Here is a 27,912-nt window from a genome sequence, read left to right on the forward strand (position 1 = left end):
TAAGCCACAGTTCATAGAGTCCACTGAACACTGTTAAAAACTAGAAGTAGAGGAGTCTCTCCCGTTCTGTACCTCTGGTCCTCTCTTGTGCAGCACGAGTTTTAGCTTTATTTACTGATGGGCCTGAATGAGAGAAAACAGAGTTATTCCGAAGTCTCAACATTACAGCAGATCAGTCCGTCATCAAGAAGCCTGCACGATCTTAGTTGTCTAAGTCTAGCCTGACATTGATGAGACCAGAAACATGCTTCTGCTCAGCTGTTAATAGCTGTCAGCAGCAGCAGCAAGGGCAGTAGGTGAATCCCCATCAGTCTTAACCCCTTTAAGTAAGGCTCAGTTAAAGTCTGTTTTGAAGAACTACACCATAGACATGAATTTCCAAATTCAAGAGGACAGTGTTTGGACCATCCTTTACTGCAAAGCGAGATGCAGGAACGCTTGTTGCTTCCCCCCACCATCCTGTCCCCAGGTTTGGAGACATTAATCATGCTGCTCTCCGTTGGGGTATATGGGCTTAGACAGCCACCTCCATGAAGAACAGCACAGTGCAACCATGTGGGGCAGGCTGTGGTTGCTTCAGTTCAGCATGCCTGTAGTGGTGAGCTTGCACTGCCACCTGTCAACCCTTGCTTTCCAACAGACTGGCTACTTGAATGACGGAGGTATGTTCGAGTACTGCTTTTTAATCTTTCTATCCATTAAATAGGAAGGGTTGCAAAGTGTCCACAGGTAGCTCGCTATTTTGGTTTGAATTGTGTATTAGAGCAGACGTTCACACCTTACCTATGTAACTAAGCAGAACTGGAAGAAATATTAGCCCATGTGTTGCTCCCAGCAGAACCATAGCTAGGTACATCCTGAAGTAGAATATCTTGAAGATTTGAGATTTGGAAAAAGCCAGTACTACAATTCCTCCAAATTTGGTCAGTGTGATACCACTGAAAACCTGTCAATAAAAAAAGTGGGTTTAAGTGGTAAGGAGGACGTTAAGTATTTAACATTTGCTAAAATTCTTATGTAATTTGAGGCTCCTATATGCAGTATACCTTCTTACCTGTTAGCCCTTAGAACCAAATCCAAGACCTGCTCAGGACAAGAGTTCAACTTCTTGGTCCCGCTAGAGCCTGACACCACAGGCCAGGCTCAGTATGATTAAAAGTCCACTCTAATCTGCACAGCCACCTAGCTTTATTTTTACTTAGGCAGATACAGATGAAAGTCATTACCAAAGTAACTCGCATTCCAGTGAAGTCCCTTACCTGGGTCCAGTACATGTATCACCAGAACAGTCTAGTCCAACCCCACCCAGGGTGCTTATCTTAGTCTAAGTGACACGACAGTACTGCCTAAATGCTGAGCCCTGCTTGCCTTCCCAAAGCTTCAGTTGCATCCCATATTCAGAACAACTTTTCCTAAGCACCTCTGATTATTTGGAAAAGAGAAGCACTTAAAGTTTAACAGGACAATTCAAGGTTAATCCAAACTACTAGTTCAGCTAAGGCTTTTAGCTCTGTTCCCTACTATTACGTAGTAGCACCATCAGACTAAAAATTGAGTCTTGATCAACCCTATTACTAGTAGAACCCTAGGTTGACCTTTAAGAGTTTTAATCAAGTATTCCAAAAAGAAAAGGCAAGGCCATCCTTATGGCTTAAGGATATTGGCATAATCTGTAAAGTTGTAGCTTGGCTACTCATTTCCCCCCATACAGTTAGATACTTACTGAACTGCCCATGTGAGACAGAGCTTCTTCTGCACGCTCTACTCTACTGCCCTTAGTACTAACAGTGAACGCTCTTGTCACATGACTGCAGAATTCCACAGCAATACCACAACTCTAGAGAGATAAAAAGAAACATACCAAGTGGTCATCTAAATGATATTTTCATGTAAGGTCTCTACTCTGAACTCTAAATGGGCTAGAGAGGTTCTAGCAGCTGTGTTCAGTTCCCGGGGTTAAAGCTCAGCATTATGTGGTTACTGTGTGGCATTTTACTACCAGTCATTACTAATGGACAGTTAATCTGATTAAATAGGAATCAGAACATAAGATTGTTTTGGAGAACAAAAGTTTCTTGATGTTGAAGAAAGCTGGCTTCAACACAGTGCATGTCATGAACACTAAAATTGGTTTACAGTTATTACCTACAATAACATTGCTTTAGAGTACCACTGAGTATACATGCTGATCTGATACCATAGAGATTCAGCAGAGTTTAACACTTTAGTTTAATCTTAAAAACAAGCTGTTTAAGTAGTCATTTATAACACTGATTGAATAGTTGGCAAATCTTAGACTTATCTAGCAGGTAGACTTGCATGAACATATGTCTAGTTGTAAGATGGAACACCAGTTGACTCTCACAAGTTTCTCAGATCTGCAGTAAATCTCTGGAGAGCAAGGTAAGCTACTCAGCTATTAGTGACTAAGTTCTGGAGTGTTTCACCAAGGCACTCTCTGCACAAGTGGTTTCCATTTATGGAAGAACAGTGCTGGCACTAGCAAGTCACAGATCTACTCTGTAGCACATAAATACAGCAGAAGCCTTAGCACTAACGTACGTGTCCTTACCTTAGGTGTGAAGAGCCTCTGTTGATGTGCAACAGCACCTAGATTATATAGTAGCAATACAACTGTTGCTGCAGAACAGAAAAGACCCACCACCAGATGCAGTATAGCTTACAGTTCAATTGCTGTATCTTACCAGTTCTAGGACTAGCTGTCAGAATAAACCTGTTTTCTACACAGCATCTAGACATATTAAGATAGTTCCACTACTGTTCACATGCCTGTCAAAGTTTAAGAGAAAATACTATTTGGCATGATGAATATATACATAAGATACACAGAAGTGTTCAAGACTTGAACCAAAAGCAGAGGGATGTCTTGTTAACTTACCATGACAAGATTTACTAATGAAACTGCATTCAAGCTGATGCCCCAGAGCCACATCACTCCAAACATGTTGATGATTATCATAGCAATAGTTATTGAAACTATAACAGCAGCCCATACTTCAAAACCAAGCAGCACAGTTGTCACCAAAAATATTGATCCCAAGGAGATGCAGAGGTTAAAGATAGCATCATGCACAATTGTCAAGTATTGTTCATAGAAGACATAAAACACACTGTGGAAAAGAACAGAAGTTGTAGTTAGCCATCTTCCTTGTTACATGCTAATATTAGATTAGCTTCTGTCCAAAGGATAAAAGAAGTTTCCCCCTTATAGGAGTCACCAACAGGAAATGGCTTCCTAGCATCAGTGGAATGACTCCTATGGAATGCTGGCATATGACAACTCTTCACTAATGCTTCAAATAAAGGTTGTATCTGGACATCAGGGTAATTCCAACACTTCAGTATAAGCAGCTGCAGTAGTTGCCAGAAGGTAACTCCTCAGGCTGATTGTGGTATCTGCAGGAACTATTGCAGGTCTGAACTGATTCATTATGCAGTCAGACCATAAGGATGGATAGGATTCTTTGAAGCAGAAACATTATTATTTCAGCTGTGCAGATACCAATTCCAACTCAATTATATTGGGGTACTCTTATACAGAGTCTTTTGTTAATGTGAATTATGCAAGGATTAGACAAGTAGTACGTGACATCACTGCTGTCTTCGCTTTAAGTTTAAATAAGTTTGAAGTCAATACATTCACATCACCGCTTGCAACAACCCAGGTTGACATATCTGCTTAAGCTAGAACTATTAAACCCTACTATGAAAGCTAGGAAGTGTCCAAGCTGAAGCCAGAGCTACCTTTATGGTACAGGACAGGTTTCTTGATTTAAGTTACTTATCAACCACAGTAAAGTGAAGTTAGTGCTGTGGATGCAAGTTGTATTTTTGTAGTTTCACTAGACATTCCAGAGTCTCTGGAATGTAAGACAAAACTCTCTTCCTGTAAGACAAAACTCAAATCTCTAAGGTGTTATTCACCAGTACTTTTTCTCAGTTCCTCAAGTTAAGTATTTGTCACTAAGGCAAGAAAGATCTAAGCATACCTGTAAGGAAACACCCGGTAGTTCTTCTCTTTGATGCCCATGGTTTCAGTAATGTTATCTGCTATCATCCGAGCTTTCTTCATAGCATCAATAAAATCAGATGATGTTTTCAGTACAGTATGGTAAGTCATAAAATAAGTAGCTCCAACCTCAGATTTGTTGTTTATAAAGTTGACAGCAGAGTTATACGCAGCATGTCCTCTACATAAACATAGTAACATTTTATATGTCAGTGTCAGTGAGTACCATTCAAATGTATTAGCTTTATAACTTAAAATTGTGTTTCTAACAGCTTCCAAAACTGACAAAAGCATCAGAGGACAATACATTTCAAGATCGCACAGGATATACTAGAACAGACTGACTATAGAAGTTGTTCCTCTTTGTACAGGGGAAAGCTGCTGTTCCATTTAGTTGATGATGCATTTGTTTTCCCGGTTTTGTTTCAGAAAACTACTATAACAGGTGAGATGTCAATGTTTGTATGCCTTTTAGAAGGACATTAGATATCCACCCTTGCAGACATAAGCCACACTTCCACAGCAAATGTCTTTGACACACTGGTCTAAGCAAGATATATAGATCATGGCTCTTACCCTTTGCCACATTTAGGATTAGGGTTGTCCGATAGGAACATTGGCAAAAACGTCATGAAGTCTTTGCCCTGTGGCCTCTGCTTGCCTTCTGGAGTCAGTGGTCGACAACGAGTGCAGGATGGATCAGTAACTGAAAAAATACAGGAAGAAGGTCAGCTGCAGGTTCAAGAATTCTTTGTTCTAACACTAATAGCTTCTGACTTGCAACACTACAGGATACAATTCCATAAAAAGCATTTTTTCTGATAAAATAATTGATCAGACCTTAAACTCTGTATAAAATTTGTAGCCCTTTGTTTATTTCTACTAAGGCAAGGGTTACCAGAGAACTGTCACTTGTGAACTATCTACATTAGACCGATGAGAACAATACCAAACTGAAGGATCTGAACAAAAATAGAACACTAAGCTTGCGTGCGCTAATGAAACTAGCAGAAGGATCAACATTTTTATAACAAGTTGGTTTTTTTTTTTTGAATACTCATTACATTTGCTGTCTAGATAAACCATCTTCAGCCTGCAGATTCCAGTAGAATATTTAAGTTCACCAAAACAGCAATTCAAACAAATTAGAGGGCAACTCAAGAGGTGCCTGCTCACAGCTATTCACCTCACTCACACCATGATAAAATGTTTTGGCTGTAGAACTTATAAACCAAGCTAATCCCCTAGCAACAAGATGGATGCTGATACCTGAAGCATTGCAGAACTGTCCAGTGGTATTGTAGATTCTGCAACAGGATGACTGCGGCTTCACCCAGTCAAAGTAGTCATCAATCCAGGATGATGGGGCATAGCCTATCCTCGTGCTAATAAAATAATGTAACATATCCATCATCAGTAATTGTATGTTTCAGCCCAGAACACATCCCTTGATCTCTCCAGTGATGACTTACACCATGTCAACTCATTCTGGCCCAAGCTACTTAGCTCTCCATATAAGTCCCCTGCTCTGGTACCCCATCCAGGAGCCAGTCTCACTCATAACACTGCAGCTAACAAACAGCAGGAGCTTTTTCCTTGCATTCAAATTCCACTGCCAAGCTCGGCTATCCATTCCCCTGTCCACTCTATGCCCCATCTTATTCCAGATATTGTTGCCTCAGTTTTCAAGCAAGGCTTCTCCTTCAGTTAGGCTAAAGTAAAACCACTGAACTACAGTGGAAAGACTTTCTCCAGTTGTTAGGTACCAAACTCTAGATACAATTCCTGCTTAGCCTTACTAGGCTAGGCTAATTTATCCACCAAGTTTAGAAGCGAAGCATGCAAGTAATTTTCTAGGAGAGCTTAACCATACTGAGAAGTTTTCATGAGTTTTAATTCCTACCCCTCCCAGATTCCTTGAAGGATCAAGCCCCTTTTCCAAACTCAAGTAAATGAATATATCCCACCAGTCCAGACAGGTTTTAGCCTCATTCTAGGAGATTGCCACAGCTTCTTCCCTTCCCCCCAACCACAGTATAAAGCAAGTACAATAGTGCAGTTGTACAATCAACAGCTGAGCCTGAGCTAAATTAAAAGGACACACCAGTCAGCTACATCTCTTCCATGTGATTATGCAGAAAAAAGTATGAAAAACTTACTAGCTACCAATTTCTGCAGCATTGAAGACTTGCTGGACAAGTGAATCATTATTACATCCCATTCCACCACACACCATGTTCTGCCCTTCCAAAGAGGTGTAGTTGTGCCCTTCTTCTAGGACGAAGTAGACAGGAGGACCTGCATGCAGGTACTTGCTGAGTTGGCTGAAGTAATCCATTACATAGGAGTCCTTAAAAGGAAAGTTTTGAGTTATTATTACATAATGTTCAGGTAGTACAACAAGGTATCAAGGTTTCAGTTCAGCCACAAATTGCTGAAGAGCAACATGATCTTAAGACTTACATCTGGCATTGAGAGAGACTGATCCAGTCCAATCTCTACATTGTGCATAACTGCTGTGCTGAATGACAGAACACCCACAAACACTGCTATCTGCAAAAAAAAAAAAAGCAAATTCATGGAAGTGGAACTGTGCAGAAACAACAAGCAATAGAAGTAATTTGTTAAGTTAAAAGGAATAATAGAAAGAGGCTCTAGTTTAAGTATGCTACACAGGTGTAGTACAAACCTAAAACCTAGCTACTCAAAGCTCCCTTTCGAGCTGAAAGGGGAAATTTATACTTAGAAGGCAGCAGTGAAAGATATGCGAAACACCTTCTGTAAATAAGCATAGTAACCTCAAACTGTATCACAGATTCAGCAACAACACTCTAGATTAATGCAGTGTAGGAGCCAACACGTGATGATTTTTGACATACGCCCAAAGTGATTTGATTGTCAGTAAAGCAACTCTTAAATCTGTGTTTTTGGCAATTCAAGATCAAGCCTCTACTTACTAGAAATACACCTGTAGTTACAAAAGCTTATTCCAATACTAATGCTGAAAGCAAAATACTAAAAGCTTTATTTATTTCATTGAGTTGTAGATTTCTCTTCAGTATTTAGATCTTCAGGCTCACTACACTTTCGCTCAAGTTTAGATTACTATTTACTTTAAACAGAGTATACATACTACTATTGGTCTCATCCAATCCATAAGCAGATATGGAGAATACAGATTTTTGAAGAACAAAAATAAGATGCTCTCTGAACGCTGAACTCCACTCATTTCTTCATTGCTCTTGATGCAGCACAGAATATCCAGTCTATTCCTCTGAAAATGGATTAAATGCCAGGTTTATACAGTTCCACACAAGAAGCCATCCCTATTACACTGCAGTTACATGTGCATTTATACTCACCTCTTGACGCTTAATATCCAAGCCCAGGAGACTTACAAAGCAAGTGACTTGAAGAATAAAGTCTATGAGCACAGCCATTCCAGCAAAAAGGGAGAATGTGCGAACCGCTGGCATCGTAGACAGTGTTCCTGAAGGAAGTGACCCAGTTTGTTAAGCAAGCTCCCTTCTCTTAGAAATGCATGAGCATTTTCTAAATAGATATCCAGTTTGTGCTAGCTTTATAGAAGGACAAAGAGCCCTTCTCTTCAGAGTAAAGAAAACAGCTGATATAAGCCTGCCTATAACTGCTGTCTTTGACCTGTTTGACAGCATTAAGGCTGTGCAAAGTGACAAGCTTTAAGACATTTCTCAATTCTAAAGTTACTAGTCTTGTGCAGGCTGCTGTGTAAGAGAGTAGTTAAGGAGTGCTGCCAAGCAAGATCTTGCTTCAATATTAAACCACTGAATGCAAGTTGAACCAATGGCAAATTACACTCTCAGTAAATAAGTTCATTATGAAAGCAGGCTGATTCATACTTGAAGGGTAACAGCATAAGACATGCCTCTAACACATACTGTAAGATTGAACCTCAAACATAACGTGTCATAAGGGCATTTTTCCAAGCAGTGGCAAGATGACCAATCGCAGTATAGGACTTAATACACCTTGACATTTGATACATTACTGAAGTCAAATTTAGTCTTGTCAGTCACTACAAATCAGTAAAAAGCTCCAGTCTTTCAAGCTGAAGAGCTTGACAGATTGAGAATTACATCTTTTTAACTGTGCCAGTCTCAAAGTACTAAAATGCCTATCCTCAGCAAAGGTCAAGTTAAACTTGTTACAGCAATGAACAAGTCCAAACTTATTCTAAAAATTCTTCCTTTGTTTTTATATTTTACCTTTGCATTTATTCTTGCAACAGGCAGCTATGATAAGGCCCTTATTATCAAATATTAAAGAAGTCTTACCAAGAAAGAATGCCACAGCCTCCGAAAAAGATGAGAGAAACATACTGGGTGCCACATCTCCCAAGACTCTGCCAATCTGTTTATCTAGAGTTTCACCCTGGAGGCGTTCATCTCTCTGTTTTAAGGTAATAATTTATTACAATTAGGAATCATGTACTTTAGAAAGTGCTTTCATGTGGCTTAAAGAAACCACCAACTTTTAATCATCTAAATCTATCTTTTATCATTTTCACTGCCTTAACATGAGCTAGATAAAAAAAAAAACACAACAGAGATTCTCTAGTACAAAAGCAGCATGAGCATCCCTTGTTGCCTTGCTTCAAACTTAAAATACAGAAGCAAGTTCAGTGCTTCAGCCAAAACTACACACTTGCCAGGGGCAGTGCCAGTTTCAGTGGGTTATTGAGCCTGTCAAATTACAAAGCCGATTACCCACTAAGCCTTAACGTCAGAAGTCCCTGGTCCAAAGCATGTAGTTTAGTCCATGATTACTGCTCACAATACACGAGAATTACAAGTGATCAAAATAGTCAAGTTCTACAACTACCAGAGAAGGATGTTAAAATTATTATTAATTTGTACATCATTAGTATGTGGACCAGAGCTTGATATCAGCCAGCAGTAAGAAAAAGCAGATGCTTTATTGTTTTTGTGGAGGATTGGGGTACACATAATCTTGCCTCTCTTCAAGACCACTAGATATCCTGAGAGAGTCCAGAGCTGGTCAGACTGGGCTGAGTACTGGAATGCCAAAAGAACTTCTGTGCCAAGTTAACAGCCTTCAAAGATAACAGGCACATTTAGGAGAGTCTGTATAAAAGAATACATACCTGAAGTGTCTGGACTATAATGAAAATATTGTCCACCCCAATAGCCAGCACCAAGAAGGGAATTACTTCTATCACAATCAGTGTCAGTGGGATTCCAAAGTAGCTGAAAATGCCTATAGAACATGCCACCGAGCTCAGTACAATCAGGATGCCTGCAATTCCCAGGGAGATCTTTGAATCCACCTAAAAAAGTTGTAATGACTGTCAACCAAACCAGCATCATCACACAGGACAGATTATAACAAAGGTAAAAAACATATTCTTATATTTAGTGTAGTTAGTAGAAAGATTACTTTTCTGGTTCTTTTGAAGATCCAGGTATGAAAAAAAACTTGAGGCTACGAGCCTTAAAGCTTAAGTTAACTGCATATCTCAAGTGAAAATAGACTCAGTTGAGGCCACAAAGCACAAGAATTGTCAAGTATGACAAGAAGGACAATGCTCCCCCTAGCTCCTGCCCAAGAATACTCAATGTTTTAAAGATAAGATTGAATGCAAGCAGTCTGCAAAAACATTTCAGTCACTTAAAGCTAAGAAAAAACAGTCAGCAAGCTGTAGCTTCAGTGTTTATAGCAATAAGAACTATACACATACCAGCAGTCTTCTACAGCCCTGGATACGTCCCAAAGCTATGGAGATGTACACAAACATTACAATATAGCTTATCAACACAGTGCCAACATCACTCTCACTTTCACGATTGATTTCATCTTCAATACTCCGTTCCGCAGAAAATGATATAGTTAAGTTTGGATTATCATAGTTCTTCAAAAAGTTAATAAACCTAAAAGAAAAAAAGTCAGTCACACTTTAAAGGATAAAACATCTAGTATTAGAAATATCTGGAAGTCCACTGAAGGCAAATTTAAGTCATATGTGTGGTACAAGAGTGCACTGAGGCCAAACAGTACTTTGAGGGACCTTCCTATTTTTTAAAAGCAGGATGCTGACTACACATCCAAGCACATACTCTACTCCAAGCACTAGAAATACACTATGCTGAAATACATTCCGCGTTCTCTCCAGAATTTGAGGACAAGATACTTTGCATACACAAACTATTTCAAAGTACAAGTGCAGTTTTCCCTCAAAGCTAGACCTAAAAGTACGCACATAATATGACTGCAGCTTCGTTACAGTATTCGAACAATTTATTTGCCCTTATTTCAGTTCCCCTAACTGAAGCGAGGTGCTTGTAACAAGTCGACACTAGTCATACTTGTACTTAAGTCTCAGACTTTCTAGTAGTACGCAACTAAACTGTTAGCCAGAGCAGTTGGCCTGTGTAAGCCAACATCAGCTCTTCAAGATGGTGAAGGGGTGAAAGCTTTAGATCCTTATCTGGAAGACTTTTGTAAAAATTACAGTTTAAGAATTACAGGATAATGCTGGACCTTTCCACTGGTGGTAGCGGTCCAGCAGACTGGAGACTCTTCCTGTGTAATTTTAGCCAAAGTTAAATATATTAAATCCTTTCTAAAATTACTTATCAGCAAGTACTACTGGACTAGATGGTCACTAACAAGACCAGAACCTATCTCCTTAAAGGAAGTGAAGTATGCCAGATAAAGTGAAAGTCTTATGATCGGTATAGTCTGTTATTAACAGGCTTTGCTGCTTCTCAAAACATCCCCATAGTTATACTGAGAAACTGTCAGTGCAGTACAGGTGTTTTTCATGTATCTACATTTAAAGGTTGCTTTAAGTAATGTACGCATTTCAGAATACAGGAAGCCTACTTACTCTTTTTCCCATGCCAAGGCTTTCATTAGCTTTCTTGAGTCATTGTAGTAGTTGTTGACAGGAAAAGTAATAACAAGAGCTGTAGCATTATTATAGTTATCATCTATAAAATAGGAAAAAAAAAAATATTAGGCATTACAAAATAAAGCTTACATTCCAGTATAGGCAGGTACACAGGTACAATGAAGTTTAAAATTAGCATTGTCCAAAGCAAACCCATCCCCACAGCTCTGTAAAATGCAATCTGTTTAAAGAACATTGAGTCCTCAAAAAAACCTGCTGAAATAAGAATAGATATTACTGCAATAAGAACGGAACTTAATAAGCACTCCAGATTGTATTCAAAAGTAATAATTTATTACTTACCACATTCATGGCACCCCAACATTCAATTGTTGCATGGTTAGACAATGGGCTACTATATAACCAGCCCTTATGACTTTCTATCTAGTGAGATAACAGGATGTAGTTTCTTAAACATGGTGCCACTTGCTTACTCAGGTTTTACTCAAAGCAAGTACAACAATCTACAGTTTAATCAAGTGCTTGCCTTCAAGGGCTGTTTTAGTACATTTGTGTTTGATGTATTTATCAAATTATGTTTAATTGGATAAATTGCCTCAACAAAATTCTGGCTTCAGAATAACTATGAAAGGGTTTTCCTAGTCAACATCTTAATCTATTCTTAACTGCTTTGTCAGATCAGTAACAAAACTTTAAGTCAAAAGCTGGAATACACGTTTTGCATGTCAACTTGAGATAAAGATATGAAGTATCTAGTCTCCAAAAACTAAAGATCCTTTAGCAGGCCCAAAGTAGACTGAACACTTGCATACTTCTCAACAAGACAAGTATGTTCTGGCAATAGACTACTCTGGAGGTAGACTGCTTGCATTTGATGCTTCCAATGCCAGCACTGATCTACTGAAAAGTTATTTAAAATACCCTTATTACTGCAAGTTTAACAAAACTCCAGCTTCTCTGAAGTGCATTTAAACACGTGTTGAATGAAAATGCACCTTTGGTGCCAAAGGTAGCACACAAGTATGTACTTTCAAGAATTAAACTACAACACTGTTTGCCACCTACCATCATATCCCCCCAACACCAGCCATGGAAATACAGGTCCACCAAATGTTCCTAAGCAGGGATCATGAAGAAAGCTTGTGTCATTCAGTGATGCTGGAGCCCTAAAGAGATCACCAGCAATAATTGTTAGCTTCTGCTTGACAACTAAGGGACAGCACCACAGGACAAAAGAGTAAAAAGCAGTTGTGTTATAACTGACTATCAAGAAAGAAATGAGATAAGACTGCTAGCCAGACATTGCCCTTGTGCTATGTTTGTATTGAATTTAAATACAGTTTTAAGGTGTCTTCCTTATAGCTTCCCAGACAAGGAGTGGCATCTACCCAACTGAACTATAAACTGAAGTGAAAGCTCAGAAACTGTCTTCTGCATCAGAATTCTATTTCTCAGAAGTGTTTGAAACACAGTTAAGGTAAAACAGACCCAGTGGCTGCACCAAACCATGCTTCGCCTGAAAACTGATTAAAATGCAACTCCTGCTGAAGTACCAAGACAAAGAAACAGAAGCAATCTGTACTAATCTGCAGTTCCACATAGTATTGCGAGTTTAAAAAGGAGTAAGAAAAGGTTCAAGGGGGCAGCGAAAACTAGCTAGTTTTGTTTGCCAGCAAGACAAAGACCTAGTTGGCCTGGAAAAACATGTAATCATACTGCTTACCGAACACAGTATAAGAAGTGAGTGTGGTAGTCAGCATAGACAAAGAACTCATCCCCAACAGCGTGATCTAGTACAGAATGACTGTTCTGAAAGTAGTTGAGTACACTCAGGATAGTGCAGTTGTTGTTGTAGGGAGCAAGAGGAGCCAGGCAAATGTCTTTTAGCATTACAGTCTCATTGTCAAAAGAAGCAGTTATGTTGACAATAGCATCCTGCAAATCCAGCACCTTGAAAACAAAACCAAAACCAACAAAATAACAAACCAAACCATAGTTTAAGAGCAGCACAAGAAAGAATTTCCATTGCAAGACAGGACTTAAGTGCATGCTATATTCCTGTAAGCTTCCAACAGGAGTGGCACACATCAATAGAAGCACGTGACTAAATATCATTATTTCTGTGTTCACACTAAGAATACTTACCGGGACTTAGCTTGCAAGTCTACCTCTAACAGACGAGGTCAAGAGACAAGGTTTTCAGCCAAAAGCTTTAATAGTAAGACTAGGATTTTTAATACGAATATCTAGTGACTGCTTTGATGGATGCACGGCATTACAGATGGAAGCCAACTCCATATGGTTGTACCTGTTAGACATGTTTACGTCTTTGCTCTTGGGAAGTCGTAATTACCTGATGGAGAATCTCTTTGCTAAGTGGAGGCCCAAAAGGTACATCTGCTCCCGATGGGTAAGGCACATAGGTGTCTGGATGACTGTTTGGTGCTTGAATAATAAGTTGTTCAGTACGAAAGAAAGGTCCAAAGTGCGTGTCAAAGTACTCCTTCTCCTTGCGAGCTTGGCTGCTTGGGGCTGACCAGAGATCTACAGGGTTTGTAGTTGCTTTAACGTACACAAAGCCTGAGCAACACATTGCAATGAAGACCACAGAGAAAAGGATAACAGGACGTGGATTTCTGACACAGAAAGCCCCCCATGATGTGAATGTCATCCTTAGGCCATTTTCAAACCTTTCACCAAGCCTTTCACCACAGGTAATTTTCCCTGTAGGAGCAAGAAGTAAACAGTAAATGTTGGAGAAATCAGTTAAGCAGCATTTTCTTGAAGTCCACTAGGAAAGACGAAATTTTATTCTAGCTCTGTTTGTAGTAAGCACCACAAGCTATGTCTACACTGACAGTCAGACCCAGGGACCAATCCTTGACTGAAGGCAAGAAGGTAGAAACCAGCTTGTACCTAACACTGCCCCTTCTAATGCAAAATTATCTTTGACAGCTGTCAGCACAACAAATAAAGGCAGGAAGCAGCTGAAAGATACATAAGCATTAAAATGAGCTACCTCAGCTGCTACACAAATTAAACTACAGTTCTTTCATGGCACGCTTTGAACGGATACATAGATGGGTCAGAACGTGATCAAATTGATTTTAGTGTTGTTGTCCCCTTCACACCCAGCTACAAAGCACTCCAGAACTTCCTATTAGCATAGCTAGACCCATAAACTGTGAAAGCAGGGCTTTCAGCATCCAGCAAAATATGGTTAAGTACTGCTCTGAAAGAAGAGAGATATTGGCTAAAAGACTGAAATAAAGCCCCATAAGAATGAATTATATTGCCTAACAAAGCTAAAATTCCAGACCCCACCCACAGGAAGGGGATGCACTTAAGCCGAGTTTCCAATAAATCTATTACTCTTATCCAAGACATACCATTGTCACGATGGGAATTCACAGAAAAGGTTATATTGCTGTCAATTGGTGTGTACTCCGAGACAAAGTGCCGCCTCCTGCAAGACAGAAAGCTATGTTACCCTGCATCCCCAAAAAGTGTATCTTTTGGGGTTTGTACAGTAAGAATAGAATAGAGTAAGAATTATTAGTAATAAATTTGCTATTTGACTCCTCCAAAATCTATAGGCACCATGTTCCCCCTACACCTATCCACTCAAGAACAGCAGTCTCCAGCTTTATGGTTCTTTGGAACAATTTACACTCATGTTGGCTGTCTTAATAAACTTTTCCAGCTTGGATCAAGCATACATTCTTTATGCATATTTAGAAGATCATCAGCATTAACAGCACAGAGAATCTATTTAAATTGGTCATAACTTAGGGTGATAAACATTTGCAAGAGATATCTACATTAGAAATATTTTACTTCATTAGTCAAATTCCTTAAGTTACACCTGCTAAACATGAAGAAAGGGTCAAGTGAGAAAAAAGAAAAGTAGGGTACTTTGTTCCTGTCCTGAAGACAAGCAGTTATAGCACAGAACATTTAGATATAGGTAAATTGTTTATACTCATTCCTAATACCCAGAGCAGGAGATAAGTTCAATAGCCTCCTCAGGGTAATCTAATCAGACCTCCAGTTATGGCAGGATGTTTTGGGCTATGAACCAGACAGCTGAAACACCCTTACCATTTCATGTAGTTTGCTATGCATGTTGCCCAGTGAGATAAGGCTGCTGAGCATGTCATAAGTTTGTCATACCCACTACCCTCTTCCACACAGATTTAGTTCTTATTATACAGCAATTTCAGATTCCTGATTATAATTGAACAATATTAAAGTTGTACTGAAAGGTACCACTATACTTAACAATATTAGATAGTGAAAGCCTCTGGAAAACGCTTTAAAGAATTACTAATAGGTTTCCACTGCTCCAGATTGCTAGCACACCCACACCAACGCATTTACAGCTTCAGTTACTTATGCACTTTACTAGTAAGTATCACATAGCGCAAAGAAGCCAGCTTGCTGCCCCTTACTTTACAAAATACCATTAACTAAATAGAAGCTAAGCTTCAATTTAGATTTTTTCAACACAGGAGACTCAGGAAAAGTATTCATTACTTAATTTGCAATACTGCAATGATTGTTTTGTTGCAAGTATTAGACTGCACGAAAACTATGTTATGATTCCATGTTGCTGCCAATACTAGATCTTTCTCTCTCCCACTGATGCTGAATTGAGTTCCTACAATCCCATTATCTTTAACTTAAATTTTTAGTTGATTCTTTCCCACTCAGCCACATCTCCTGACAAAGTATGGTGTGTCACACGTGCAAAAAAGTGTTTAGCAATAGCCAGAAGTAATGGAGACTAACAAAACACTGCATGTGGTAAACAGCCCTCTCCATCGCTTGAATTTTCTAGCTCATTCCAATTAAAACTTAGGGAACAAGTAATTTGAAGACGAGAACAGGACTGCATTTTTACTTAGTCATATGGGTTCTCCAAGATGTTGGTTTGTTAGCATACTGACCCAGTCTTAAAGCACTGTAAAACCCCACAGCTTCCAGAGAAGTTTGACATTTGAGCACAAAGGCAGTTCACTGCTCCTGGAAGGCAGTGCTCTGGTATCTTAATGTATACCATCCAAGAACAGGCACAGTTGAACTGAGACCTTACTCTTTACCACAAAGGCTTAATGTCAATCAGATGAAGCAGATATATGCATTTCCCCATACTTTTGCATACTCTCGAATTCTTGCTATGAAAGTTATTGATTTGTGTATTTGATCCTGTAGCTACAGACAATTGTAGAGTTGCACATCAACTAAACCAACTTCTGCGCTCACTTTCTACCACACGGCTTTAGTTGTTAGAACATTCCCTGTAAGTATAAGCATCTGCCACAGAACATGACTTTTGGCTGGGTGAAGAAGTAGAGATATAAGCATTCTGTCCTGGGCAAAGGAAGTTTTCAGGGAAAAGGCAACTGACTTTCAGAGCTGAGCATTTTTGAATGCTTTACCTGTAACACCAGACTCCAAAAACTAGTGCAAAAAATATGAGTAGAAATCCCATGTAGGAGATCCACATGATGACATACATAGCATCCAAACCAAACAAAAGCCAAGGAGCAGGCAATGGAGGGGGTTGAGGTTTTGGACCGCAAACAATTGCACAGTCCTGACAGCTGCATGGTCCTGTCGAATCATCCACAGACTCATTACAGCCTTTGGTAGCATTGTTCATAGGATTCATTCCATGGACAGGAACATCTACAACAAATCACAAGTTGCAAAGCCAGTTTACTACCCTGGTAAAAATTCAGACCTTCACAACACAAGCTTCCCAGTTAAACACATTAACCCTTTAGAGGCTAGGAGCTTCCATATAGAGAATAGCTTTGCTTGGTCTTAAAGCTGAAGAAGCCACTGCCTTTTCCACAGCAGGTAAGACTACTTGCAGTTTTCTACTAACTAAATGACTGGTTATGTTTTAGAACGCTTCAGTCTGTTAAACTAATAAGCACATACTTCTATCATCCCAGCAATGATTTGTCATCCCCCTCATCTGTTCAGATTGCGAAATGTGTAACGATTTCCTTACAAAGAAATCCTAAAGAATCAGGGTAGTACCAAGGAATACAAGCTATCCAGTTGCCTAAGCTCTGTCCATGCCTTAATGAGTTTGAGATATCCATACAGCAAGAAGCTGCATACAAAGTAAGCAGAGTATGACTTCCAAGCAGAAACGTAAAAAGATAAACTGATTATCTTACATTGCTTTGAAAACCTCTAACTGCAGCCATTCATTGCTGGGCAGCTATTTAACAACTCAGTATACTAGCTATAGCACATAGTCTTTGACAGAGGCTTCAAAGGCAAGGACTATTCAGTTTCTTACCTGAAAATATAGGAATAATGCTGAAAGGAGTTTGCCCATTGTCTTTACTAAACATGTACTCAATCCAGTTGGTTGCATTGCAGTCCTTGACATCCTTCCCACACAGCAGTCCCAGTGCTTTAACATTACTTGATGGAGCCTCCACATCTTTGCAGGCATTATACATTGCTAGGAAGAGTGCATGAAGACAGAAGAATCATTAAACCAATGTTATTATTTGAGTGAGCATTCCAAATATTTCCAATAATTAAAGACTTGCCAAGTTCAAAGAACATGCTTATAGCTTTCAAGAGGCAACATCTTAAGATAGTGAAATGATGCTTTCAGTTGTATTTACAGTATTCAAGGCTGCAATGCTTTATTACAGATATCTTACTCTGAGTAGGCCACCTTAATCTGAATTACACTAGAACCTACTTTACTGTTTCAGTAAATATGAGTTTAATATAAAGTTCCTTTCAGGGAATGTTATGACAAATATTTAAGGTTCTTCTGACCTGTAGGCCATATATAACTTTCTAGTGTCTCAACTTGATTAAAGGTTTCTGCATAAAGTGTACAAAGACTGAATTGCCAACCATATCCTGGGCTGCATCAAAAGAAGTGTGGCCAGCAGGTCAAAGGAGATGATTCTGCCCCTCTACTCCACTCTTGTGAGACCCCACCTGGAGTACTGCATCCAGCTCTGGAGTCCCCAACATAAGACATGGACCTGCTGGAGCATATCCAGAGGAGAGCCACGAGGATGATTCGAGGGCTGGAGCACCTCTCCTATGAGGAGAGGCTGAAAGAGTTGGGGCTGTTCAGCCGGGAGAAGAGAAGGCTCCAGGGAAATCTTATTGCAGCCTTCCAGTACCTAAAGGGGGCCTACAGGAGAGCTGGGGAAGGACTTTTTACTAGGGCATGTAGCGATGGGATGAGGGGGAATGGCTTTAAACTGGAAGAGGGCAGGTTTAGATTAAACATTAGGAAGAACTTTTTCACTTTAAGGGTGGTAAGGCACTGGAACAGGTTGCCCAGAGAGGTTGTTGAGGCCCCATCCCTGGAGGTGTTCAAGGCCAGGCTGGACATGACCTTGGGCAACCTGGTCTAGTGGGAGGTATCCCTGCCTATGGCAGGCGGGTTGGACTAGATGATCTTCAAGGTCCTTTCCAATCCAAACCATTCTATGATTCTATAAAATTAACATGCTGTTTACTCACCATTTGCAAAGCTTTCTCCAATAAAGTACTGCAGCTCTGTAATGCTACTTTTGTTCTCTTTTAAAACTGGATCATAATAAGGTATGGTGCTTGTAACATTCAAAAAGTCAGACTGATAGGGACTGCAAGTCAGTTCACAGAAAAGGTTTATCAAGTTGTAAAAACACGATGGACATCTGGGTAGGAAAGTCAAAGAACAGCAATCAGATTAAGAGGTAAAGATGCAAGGCATATTTGATTTGACCTACACAGCAAGCATACACATTCTGCTCAGAGTGACAGGAAAAAAAAGTATTTAAATTCTGCAAGTTTTTCATTTGCAATACAATATTAGCTTGTGCTTAAAATTGCTTATTACTCATCAGTAGCATCAACATAATTCCTTCCTAGCGAAATTGCCTACCTCAAATAGCAAATACAAGAAGAATTTGAAGGAAAACTTTAATGCTGTTTGCAGGAAGACTTCTATTAGAACACGGAAATTGAACAGTACTTTATGTCACCCTCTTCTGAAGCCTTCATTACAAATACAGTAGCTTGAGACAAACGAAGGTAATGTGTATTCTACCAACTAACTCAATCCAGACCACAAGCAGTTGTTTCATGAAATTAAAGCCTCCTGATATGGATGAGAAAGTCTCTCCAAGAGCTTGCTCCAATAAGCATTTAAATGAAACTACCAAGTTTTCTGCAGTCTACTTCAACAGAAGAGTCTTAATGTGCTTTCTTATTATGTTACAAAGCTCTAGTTTTGCCATTCATTAGCATACCTGGAGAGAAACTGCAGAGGCAGCTGCAAGTTGTTTTTCAAAGTCTGAAGCTGACGAACATCACAGCAAGTGCTAACATTGCCAAAGAATAAACCTGGACAGAGTTCCTTAAATAAAAACAGTATTGAGATCAGGGGCAGAGGAAGGAAAAAGCATGTTTAAGACTTCAGAACTTATAGTTATGGATTCTGCTACTGCATATCTCAGAAGACAGTAGCTGTTGCTGTGGGAGATGCATAGAAAAAAAAAAAAAAAAAAAAATCAGTCTAGCCAACGAGATTCTTTAGAGAATAGGGAGAAGAATCACTTCTTTTATTCAACTCATCACTTCCTTTTAAAAAGCTCCTTCAGATGATCTTTAGTCACCAGGGTCTATATATAGAAAGATAACAGTATTTGAGAGTCTATTAGTAAGACAACAACACATGTTTATCCAAGTTGAAAGTATTCCTGCAGCTTATCCTCTAGTATACCTTCTGGATAGTATCAGATTCTAAAGTCTCAGAAGGCAAGCCACAAACCACAAAATCATTGATTACCTGGAAGAGCTATTTCATGTTCAGTTTATTGAAGAGACAAATGCATTTAATACAAGTATAACTGATAGTAACATACAAGAACTGTGTATTAAGTCTTCAGAAACAGTACAAAACAGTACTTAACTCACTTACATATTTAAGTCACACCTTCCACTACCCAAACCATTGTTTAACTCTATAGTTATTTCACACGTTAAAGCTTTGAACTATCTGCCAGAAGGCAAGTTTGGCAACATCATCCTATGTTGTGAATCAAATCCACAAACACTATTTTGACTTTGGTTTTGTTCACTTTGATAGCTAAAGCCCAGATATAGAAATGCGGTCTCACACTGGGCACAGCTAAGGAGAGAACTTATTCAAATGGAGCAAACTTGGACAAAGTGTCAGTTACTGCCTTCCTATTTAAGGAAGAGATCAGGAATGATCATTTGATGGAAAACACAGTTTAGTCTTGTCCTTTAGAGATCAGAAGTGCATAACTGCAGAATGTATTGTAGTTTGGAAGAGTCCTAAAAGAACAGTCTGACTAAAGAGTGCTCAAACGTGTGAGGAAAATATGCAGGTAAGTGAAGCAATCATATGTTTGTGAAAGCCTGTAATCACGTGTTGGAGACTTTTCATACCTCTGAACAGAAACTGAGGTATATTACCTTCACACAGTCGGGGCTACAAGCTGCACCTGAGAAATCAGAGATAACCTGCTGACTTTCTCATCAAGTTAGGACGAGAGAGCTTCAGGTCATAGCGCAGGTCCAACAGAACTCAAGACAGAACTCTAAAATGTAGGGGAGCTATATTTTAGCAGCAGACCTCCATAAGAAGCTTACCTGCATTAAGTCATAGCCATCCTCTGGTAGTGCTATTGGTGGTCCATTATATGCACAGTTGTATCTCTTGTCTCCAGAAGCAATTCCACATTCCCCATACCAGACACACAGTTGTGGAAGTACCTAATCACATAAGATAACTGATTAACTGCAAGGAACAGTTGCCAAATTCCTCAGCTACTGTAGAATATATGTACTACCATTCCAAAAGTAATTTACAATCCAGATTAGATAACTTCCTGCTCAATTAAACATCAGCATATACGGCCTAAAACACCCATTAACAAAAGCATGTGGTTTTGACACTGTGCACATCACCACTGATGTCCAGCTCAGCACCCCACCCTTCCTTGCCTAGCCTAGAAACAGGAAGTGCACCAACTATAGTTAAGACCCAATACAAAAGTGACTTAAGAAAAGCCTAAATCAATACTTGAAAAGCATCCCCACACATAAGGCAATGCAGAAAATAATTTGTTCATGCAAGACAAAGCATATGATTAGTGGGTTGAACTGTCACTTTAGAGCACGTGCATCAGTGTACATAGAGAGAAGTGCATTGCTTATATGCAATATTTCGGTTCCTTCTGCCACCTTTTAATCCTTGCAAACTCAGTCACTTGCAGTGATAAACTGAGGAAGTAGCAGCATAAAGAGAATTCTGAAGCAGAACATCACAGCTCTGCACTTGCCACAGAATGCCATGTATTGTCAATCTCAAAGGATGCTCTTCATCACCACTTTCAAGCCTAAGCATGCAACATTTATATAGGCTTAAGGTGCTAAGTAAAAAAAAAAGCTTCAAATCTCATTTTAAATATGCTTCAATTTAAGGGACTATTGAAAAATTCAGAAATCAGTTATTTATTACATGCATAAAATAAAGGAAGGAAATTGAAAGAGGACAATAGCACCTTGCACGCCTTGTACTTTTGTTCAGTGGTACTGACAGTGAGACATCCGAAATGCTAAACCAAAGTATTTATTCTGAAAATTAACACTTGCAATAACAAAAGTTATTTACAGCAAAAGCTTTAAGACAGCTCCAAGGTCTTCCCATGCACCTGGGCTGCAAGTGGAAAGCAAACTACACAAACATTTACTACACTTCTGCCAGCTCTGGTCAGAAGTTTGCATGATACAGTTCGAGAGATAAATTACCTATTTTCATCTCCTGAACAACCTTGACCTAGCATTTGTAAAAACACCATATGCTTACACTGCAAGGACAGACTGCTGCGCTTTGTGCTTGACCATGAATAATATTGTTTACTGACCAGAGAGGCCCCTGAAAGGCTGTATTCATAATACCCAAGAGCTACCCAGAATTACAATGCCTCCACAACATCCATTTTTGTGCTGAACAACACTGACAGTTCTTCAAAAAGTACATCAGTAATTTTTTTGTTTTGTTTTGTTTTAAATCTGGGAAAATAACCATCACCTGTTTACCTGACCTGCTAGAATTGTTTTTCCTTTAACTCAACCTACAACATAGCCCGATTCAAAGTTACTCACTATAAGCCAGGTCCAAAAGTCACTTTAAGTACCACTCGTCCAGATCACCAAGTATCACCATATTCTTACATGCACATTGGAAACCACCCCTTAAGATTGCATTTGTAAACACTGAATGTTTTACACCAGCATAAACCAAAAAGTGAAATTCTCATAACTTGGAGACTATTTACAGAAACTAATTTGATGCATGAAGAAATTTACAATGTAATCTTGCTATCTCCACCTCTGCTTCCTCACAACTGCATACCTCAGTTTTAATAGCAAACAATCTACTAGTGGGGAAAGAAGATTGTTTAATGTTTGATGTACCGGTGTTAGAAGTGAATTAATCATCTCTTCAAGAGATAGCACAGATTCACTGTTATTCTTGCAAAAGGGCAAAGAATTTCAAGCAGCTTACTACTGCCCGTGAGAACAGAATTAGGTATTTATTTGGTATCAGGCTGGCTTCCATGTTTAGTCTAGAATGGTTTGTAATCATACTTTCTATGAACACTTTCTAAAAAAAAAAAAAAAAAAAAACACACCACAACAAAACACAAACCCAAATGTTTTCTATGCTTCATTAAGTCTTGTTATCTAACACTTCTCAATTTTTAAACCCCACAAAATTATCAACCTACTGTTTTCAGAAATACATAGCTTCTTCCAGAGTGGAAAGTGTGGTAAAACTAGTAATGCTAGTTCACAGTAACTTTGTAAACTTTGTATAACTTTGTTTTAGTAGTTACAAAAAAAAAACCCAAAACACCACCAAAAAAACCAAACCACTTATCAGGGCACTTCTTACATAGAAAAGCTTACAGTAAATTTCAGCTATGTCAGGCTGACTGATAGTTCTATTGTTTTAAAAACGTTATCTGTATTTCAAGGTAACACTTCCTTGGTTTTAACTACACAGATACAAAATAAAACACAAGCTGCATTATGTCTATGAATTTACTTACAAGGCTTTTCGCCATCGTTTTCAGGAGAAAGCATAAAGCAACTTACTTGCACATGACACTTGGTCATGCACCAAAAATCATTCAGTTAAACACACAAGAAGCAAGATGAGGTGTTTTGGATTAGCGTTAGTTTACACTTGTCATTTGAATAAAGAATTTAGAACCATATTACTGAAGTAAAAGATAAAACCTACAATGGAAAAAACAAACTTTCAGCCTGTTTAGAAAAGCTGAACAGGTCAGTTACTCTGAACTACTAGAAGAGCACTTGGACCTAGAACTGCCAAGTTTGAACACTATTTCAGTATTAACACCAAGAATTCAATTTCAGAGGCAACCTAAGATTTATGCCATAACCTAGCAGATTCTCACTGTAAAAGTCCGATTTTTTTTTCCTCTGAATCCATAAGCTTTGGTGATCCTTGATTTACAGTGGTTGAACAAAGTCAATAAGCCTAAAAACCACCAGATCACTCGAAGTCAGCAGCCTAAAGTCAGGAACATAGCTCTCAGACATTAACAAGTCAATAGCATGCTCATCACCAAGTCAGCCACAAAATATGCGAGAGGGCTGGTCCCTAGGGTTCAGACAGTATTCAGGGATACTACAAGTAACTATGTAACTACTCCACTACCACTGATAAGATCTAGCTTGAAGTTCTTCCCCACCAAAACCCTCTAGTAAAAACTAGATTAAGTTACAGAATAAGACAAGTACTTTGCTCTTTCCATTCTTTCAGAAGGACATTCCTAAACTGCTAGGAAGAGATAGGGATGAGTCACTGTGGTTGTAAATAGGTCACAATTAACTGCTTGCAGAGTCAGACTTTTGAGTCACTAAGATTTGCGTGAACAATCACCTTTCTTAAATGGGCAAAAGCCCCCCTAGCCCCTAAATTAACAGAGGAACACTATATTGAACCCAACTGCCTTCTAAACAAAGCAAGATACTCCATAAGACTTAAATAGGGTTGCTTTTGTTATTTTTTTAGATATCACATTACTAAATGTTCCATATTTAAAATCGGACTTTCCCAAGTACTTTACAAAGCAATAGCAACATAACCTTACATTAAGCCTGTTCTGTCCTGCCCCCAGCACAGCATAGAAACTATCAGGCAGTACACAAACATTAGCCTTCAGTACATCCCCAGCGTCCAGAAGAAGTGTATTCCTACTTCTGGTAGACGTATTCTGTTTGAAGAGAAATTTCACCTCAGGTCAGAGCTCCAGGAACCCTAATAAAGAACTTCCACACAAGCAAGTATGGACATTTCATGCCTATTAGCATTCTACAAAGGTTCTATTACAGCTTTCTGGTTCTCAGCCATTATCATTTATTTGTAATAAAACTAGTGTTCCAACAGATCATAAACACATTTACTTCAGTCCGAGTTTCTTCAACTGCATGTTGAAACAAATCAATAATCTTCAATGCTTCCAGCAACATTAGCCATCACCAACAATGATTATGTAGCTGTTAAGCAGACAAAGAACAATGATGACATTGTATACAGAAACAGCAACTACTTGTAGTCTTGCAAATACCAGATGACAAGTGAACATTGTTTGGCTCTCCAAATTAAGATTATTAATGCATGCAAAAGGCAACAGCATCAGATACAGCTGTTTCCCCTTCCTTCATGTAGGATGGTACATCTGGGATCTTGAAGGGCAAGAAGAAAGATTCCAGGAAACAGCATACCTCCCCCCACCACCCCTGTTAGTATCTAGTCCACCTCACACTTAATAGCTGATATTGCCCACTAGCTTGAGAAATTGAGTTCTAGGGAAAAATAATACCACATTACCCTCAATAAACAGCAAGACTGGTTTATGAAAACAGGGGACCAGCTCAAGTTTGCAGATCTGCCCCAGAAGTTGCACATTACCTCACAGCCCTCCCTATGAGAGGATGCCCACAGACTAAATCAAACCTGTGAAGTTTCCTTCTTACTCTTACTTTGCCTCTTTCAGTAACATGTTCAGAGGTAGCCAATTCAGAGACAAGCTTTGACTGCCAAGCTCCTCTTGTTCCTTTGTTCATAGGTAATGGACTGTTACCTTTCAGCCAGAAAATCATTAGCTACTCCTGGTCAGGCAAAGAAAGCCCCAGTTCTGGAGTTATCCAAGCACACTTCACCTGTCACAGGAAAGTCTAGGTCAAGTAGGAAAAGAAAGGTGCAATAATGGTAATAGTTCTGTATCTTGGGGAGCAAGCTGCTGTTAGCTGACAATGATTTATTGGGAAAGACACACTTACTGCATGCATGCATGATCAGAAAGCACAGAGCCCCAGACTAGCAGCTGTCTGCAACTAAGGCCATCTGCACCAAAAATACCTCTGATGCCCTGCAGGGGAAGAGTAATAACACACAACACTTAGATTGTTTTGTCTACTACCCAGCAAAGTACTGTTCAGTTCTACCAGCCATCCCCTTCAGTCAGCTCTCCCCTTCTAAGGTGGCAGCCTCACTTTCCATCCAGAAAGACTATGAACAAGTCACTCCTGATTTTCCAGGAAGTAACTTAAGTAAAGTGGTTACCATCTTGTGAAGCCACATTGCCATCCCTGCCAAGCAAGTTGCTCCACGCAGGCATTTCATAACTTTGTGCCCAAGGTCAGGTAACATTGCACTGAAGGCCACTTGGCAAGTTTGAAACAGAGCAGCACCTGCCATTAACATCTTCCCATAGGACTTCAGAAACAAATATATCCTACAGCTTGGGATCCCAGTTGCTGATAGGAAACCAGTATCCAACCATGCTTAGCCGCTAATTTGACAGCCTGTGTTTTAGTATAATTATACCGGGATCAACCAAAACAGCTGCACACAAGATGCCATCCAGTACATCAGGATGTTCATAAAAGAATAAGAACAGTTTTAAGACTTCACCCTCCTGTAAGTTCACATTCAGAAATAGGACTAAAGGAGCAGAGATTTTCAACATAGTTCTTGGATGGCATTAATGGGTAGTTAACTATCAACTAGTAACAGGCTAGCTGGCACAAGTCTTGTACCATGCACTGTTCAGAGTGAAAGATGCATCCTATACAGGCTGAACACTTCAAGTTCATTGTGAAAGCATACATAATGGAAGGACTGCAAACTGAAATGCCACTCTAGTCCACTGACTTCTTTAAAAAGAAGAAACATGACATATGGCATTTTGGTTTATACACTACACAACCAAAAGCATAAAAACATCAGACTGCCAGTATACTTAAGTGAGAAAACAGGTTCAACTTCACAAAGTTTCTCTTCTGCAACCAGTTTAATTGAAGGACCAACTTGAAAGATATCAAGGTCCAATTTGTGGAGTGTTAGGCTGTAAATAAGAGTTAACGGAAAAAAAAATACCAAGTTTTGCTGTCTTACAAAACTGAAACCTGCACGTTTAAAGTCATTTTGCAATGTTTACTTCTTGTGAACCACAAAGCCACACCCTCTACAAGGATCTCCTACATCTTAGGGGAACTTGTTTCAAGTTCCTTTAGCTCAGTATCCTTCCATCACCTAAAGGAAAGCGTCTTGTAATTTCCTTACCAGCCTAGAACACACCTCATTACTACAAGATGGTATCTCACCCTCCAAGATCATTATAAAAGAGTCTTGATAAGGTGTGGAGTCCATTACATACCCACCTGGAGATCATGAGTCATTATTATCACTGGAGAAGCTGATTGTTTAGTAAACAAATGAATTCCTAGTTTTTTGTTCAAACTCTTTAAAGGTTGTTTGAAGAGGATAGGAGAACCTCAGAACACACACAGAATGAGAAACTTGTGAGTTTAAAAAGGGTTAAGCATAAAACCGGACCTAGAAAGTATGTTTCCAAGTTGATTAGAGAGGAAAAAATAAACACAACCACCAAGCCACTACTAAGGCTTACAAGACACTCCTTGTTTGTCCAGAGGAATGTGGAGTATTTCACTCCTATCTTGGACTACAGCATAAACAAAAGGTGACAGAAAAGAGAGGAGCAAAGGTTTTACACTATTTTTTCCTAAAGTACCAAGATGTCCAACTTATTCTAGTCCTCAATTTTAAGGAAATGCGTGGTCTTAATATTGGCGCATCAATAAATAGCAGCTCTTGCTACACACAGCCTATTACTTCCAGCAAGCTGTCACCTAGCATAAAAAACACTCTTGAGCAAACCGAAGCAGACACTGAGGACACACGCAAGCCTCTGCACCAACATGTGACTGGATGGCTACTCACATGCACCGGGCATTGCATAACCAGGGCACACCACAGGAACGCGGCATCCCGGGCAGCTGCCGCCGCTGCCTGCGGTAACAGCAGGGCGCTAGGGACTGACTGGGCAGAAGTTGAAGTTTGCCGAGCCCGAGCACGCCCCGCTTTCGCGCCGCAGGTGCTGGCAAGGCGGGCCTGCTGTGTCACCGCGCCGTCCCGCCCGCCACCGAGCCGCGGAGTGAGGGGAAAAGGGGTGGGAGAGCCCCACGGAGGGCAGCACACGCCGGTACCACACTTCAGTTTCGCGCCGCCCCAAGCCCACCGGCTTAACTCGCAGCTGGCGGCTGACGGGACAGCCGCCTCCCTCAGCGCATTTCCCCTCCTGGGAGACCGTCGGCTCCAGGCAGCGCGGGGAGCCACCGCGGGTCCGTCCCCCCCCTACACCGCCCTGAAGCAACACCCGGCGGGGACCCCGCTCACTCACGGCGGACGCCCGCTGCTCCCTCCCTCTCCTCCCAATGGTGCCGGGGGGCCCGGCCTCCCCCGGGAGAGACTCACCCGCACGGGGGACAGAAGCAGAAGGAAGAGGAAGACGAGCAGGCCGAGGCCGCCCCGCCCGGGGCTGCCTTGCAGGCTCCCCAT

At 40.0% G+C, this 27,912-nt stretch overlaps 1 protein-coding gene across 1 annotated transcript; it reads right to left on the minus strand.

Moving 5' to 3' along the window:
• Positions 1-27,912, minus strand: NPC1 (NPC intracellular cholesterol transporter 1; the record flags this gene model as incomplete). The annotated part of the gene is made up of 25 exons (XM_082499125.1): positions 1-123; positions 784-946; positions 1,724-1,837; positions 2,900-3,131; positions 4,011-4,211; positions 4,607-4,736; positions 5,300-5,415; positions 6,190-6,380; positions 6,494-6,583; positions 7,164-7,304; positions 7,393-7,520; positions 8,344-8,458; positions 9,174-9,356; positions 9,768-9,957; positions 10,917-11,019; positions 12,006-12,106; positions 12,664-12,890; positions 13,294-13,664; positions 14,330-14,406; positions 16,382-16,631; positions 17,260-17,427; positions 18,462-18,637; positions 19,232-19,338; positions 20,601-20,723; positions 27,829-27,912. 25 exons carry the CDS (start codon positions 27,910-27,912, stop codon positions 41-43), a joined length of 3,864 nt encoding a protein of 1,287 aa, XP_082355251.1. The 3' UTR covers positions 1-40.

The sequence above is a fragment of the Vanellus vanellus genome (assembly GCF_965231255.1).
Source record: "Vanellus vanellus genome assembly, chromosome: 2".
NCBI classification, from domain to species: Eukaryota; Metazoa; Chordata; class Aves; order Charadriiformes; family Charadriidae; genus Vanellus; species Vanellus vanellus.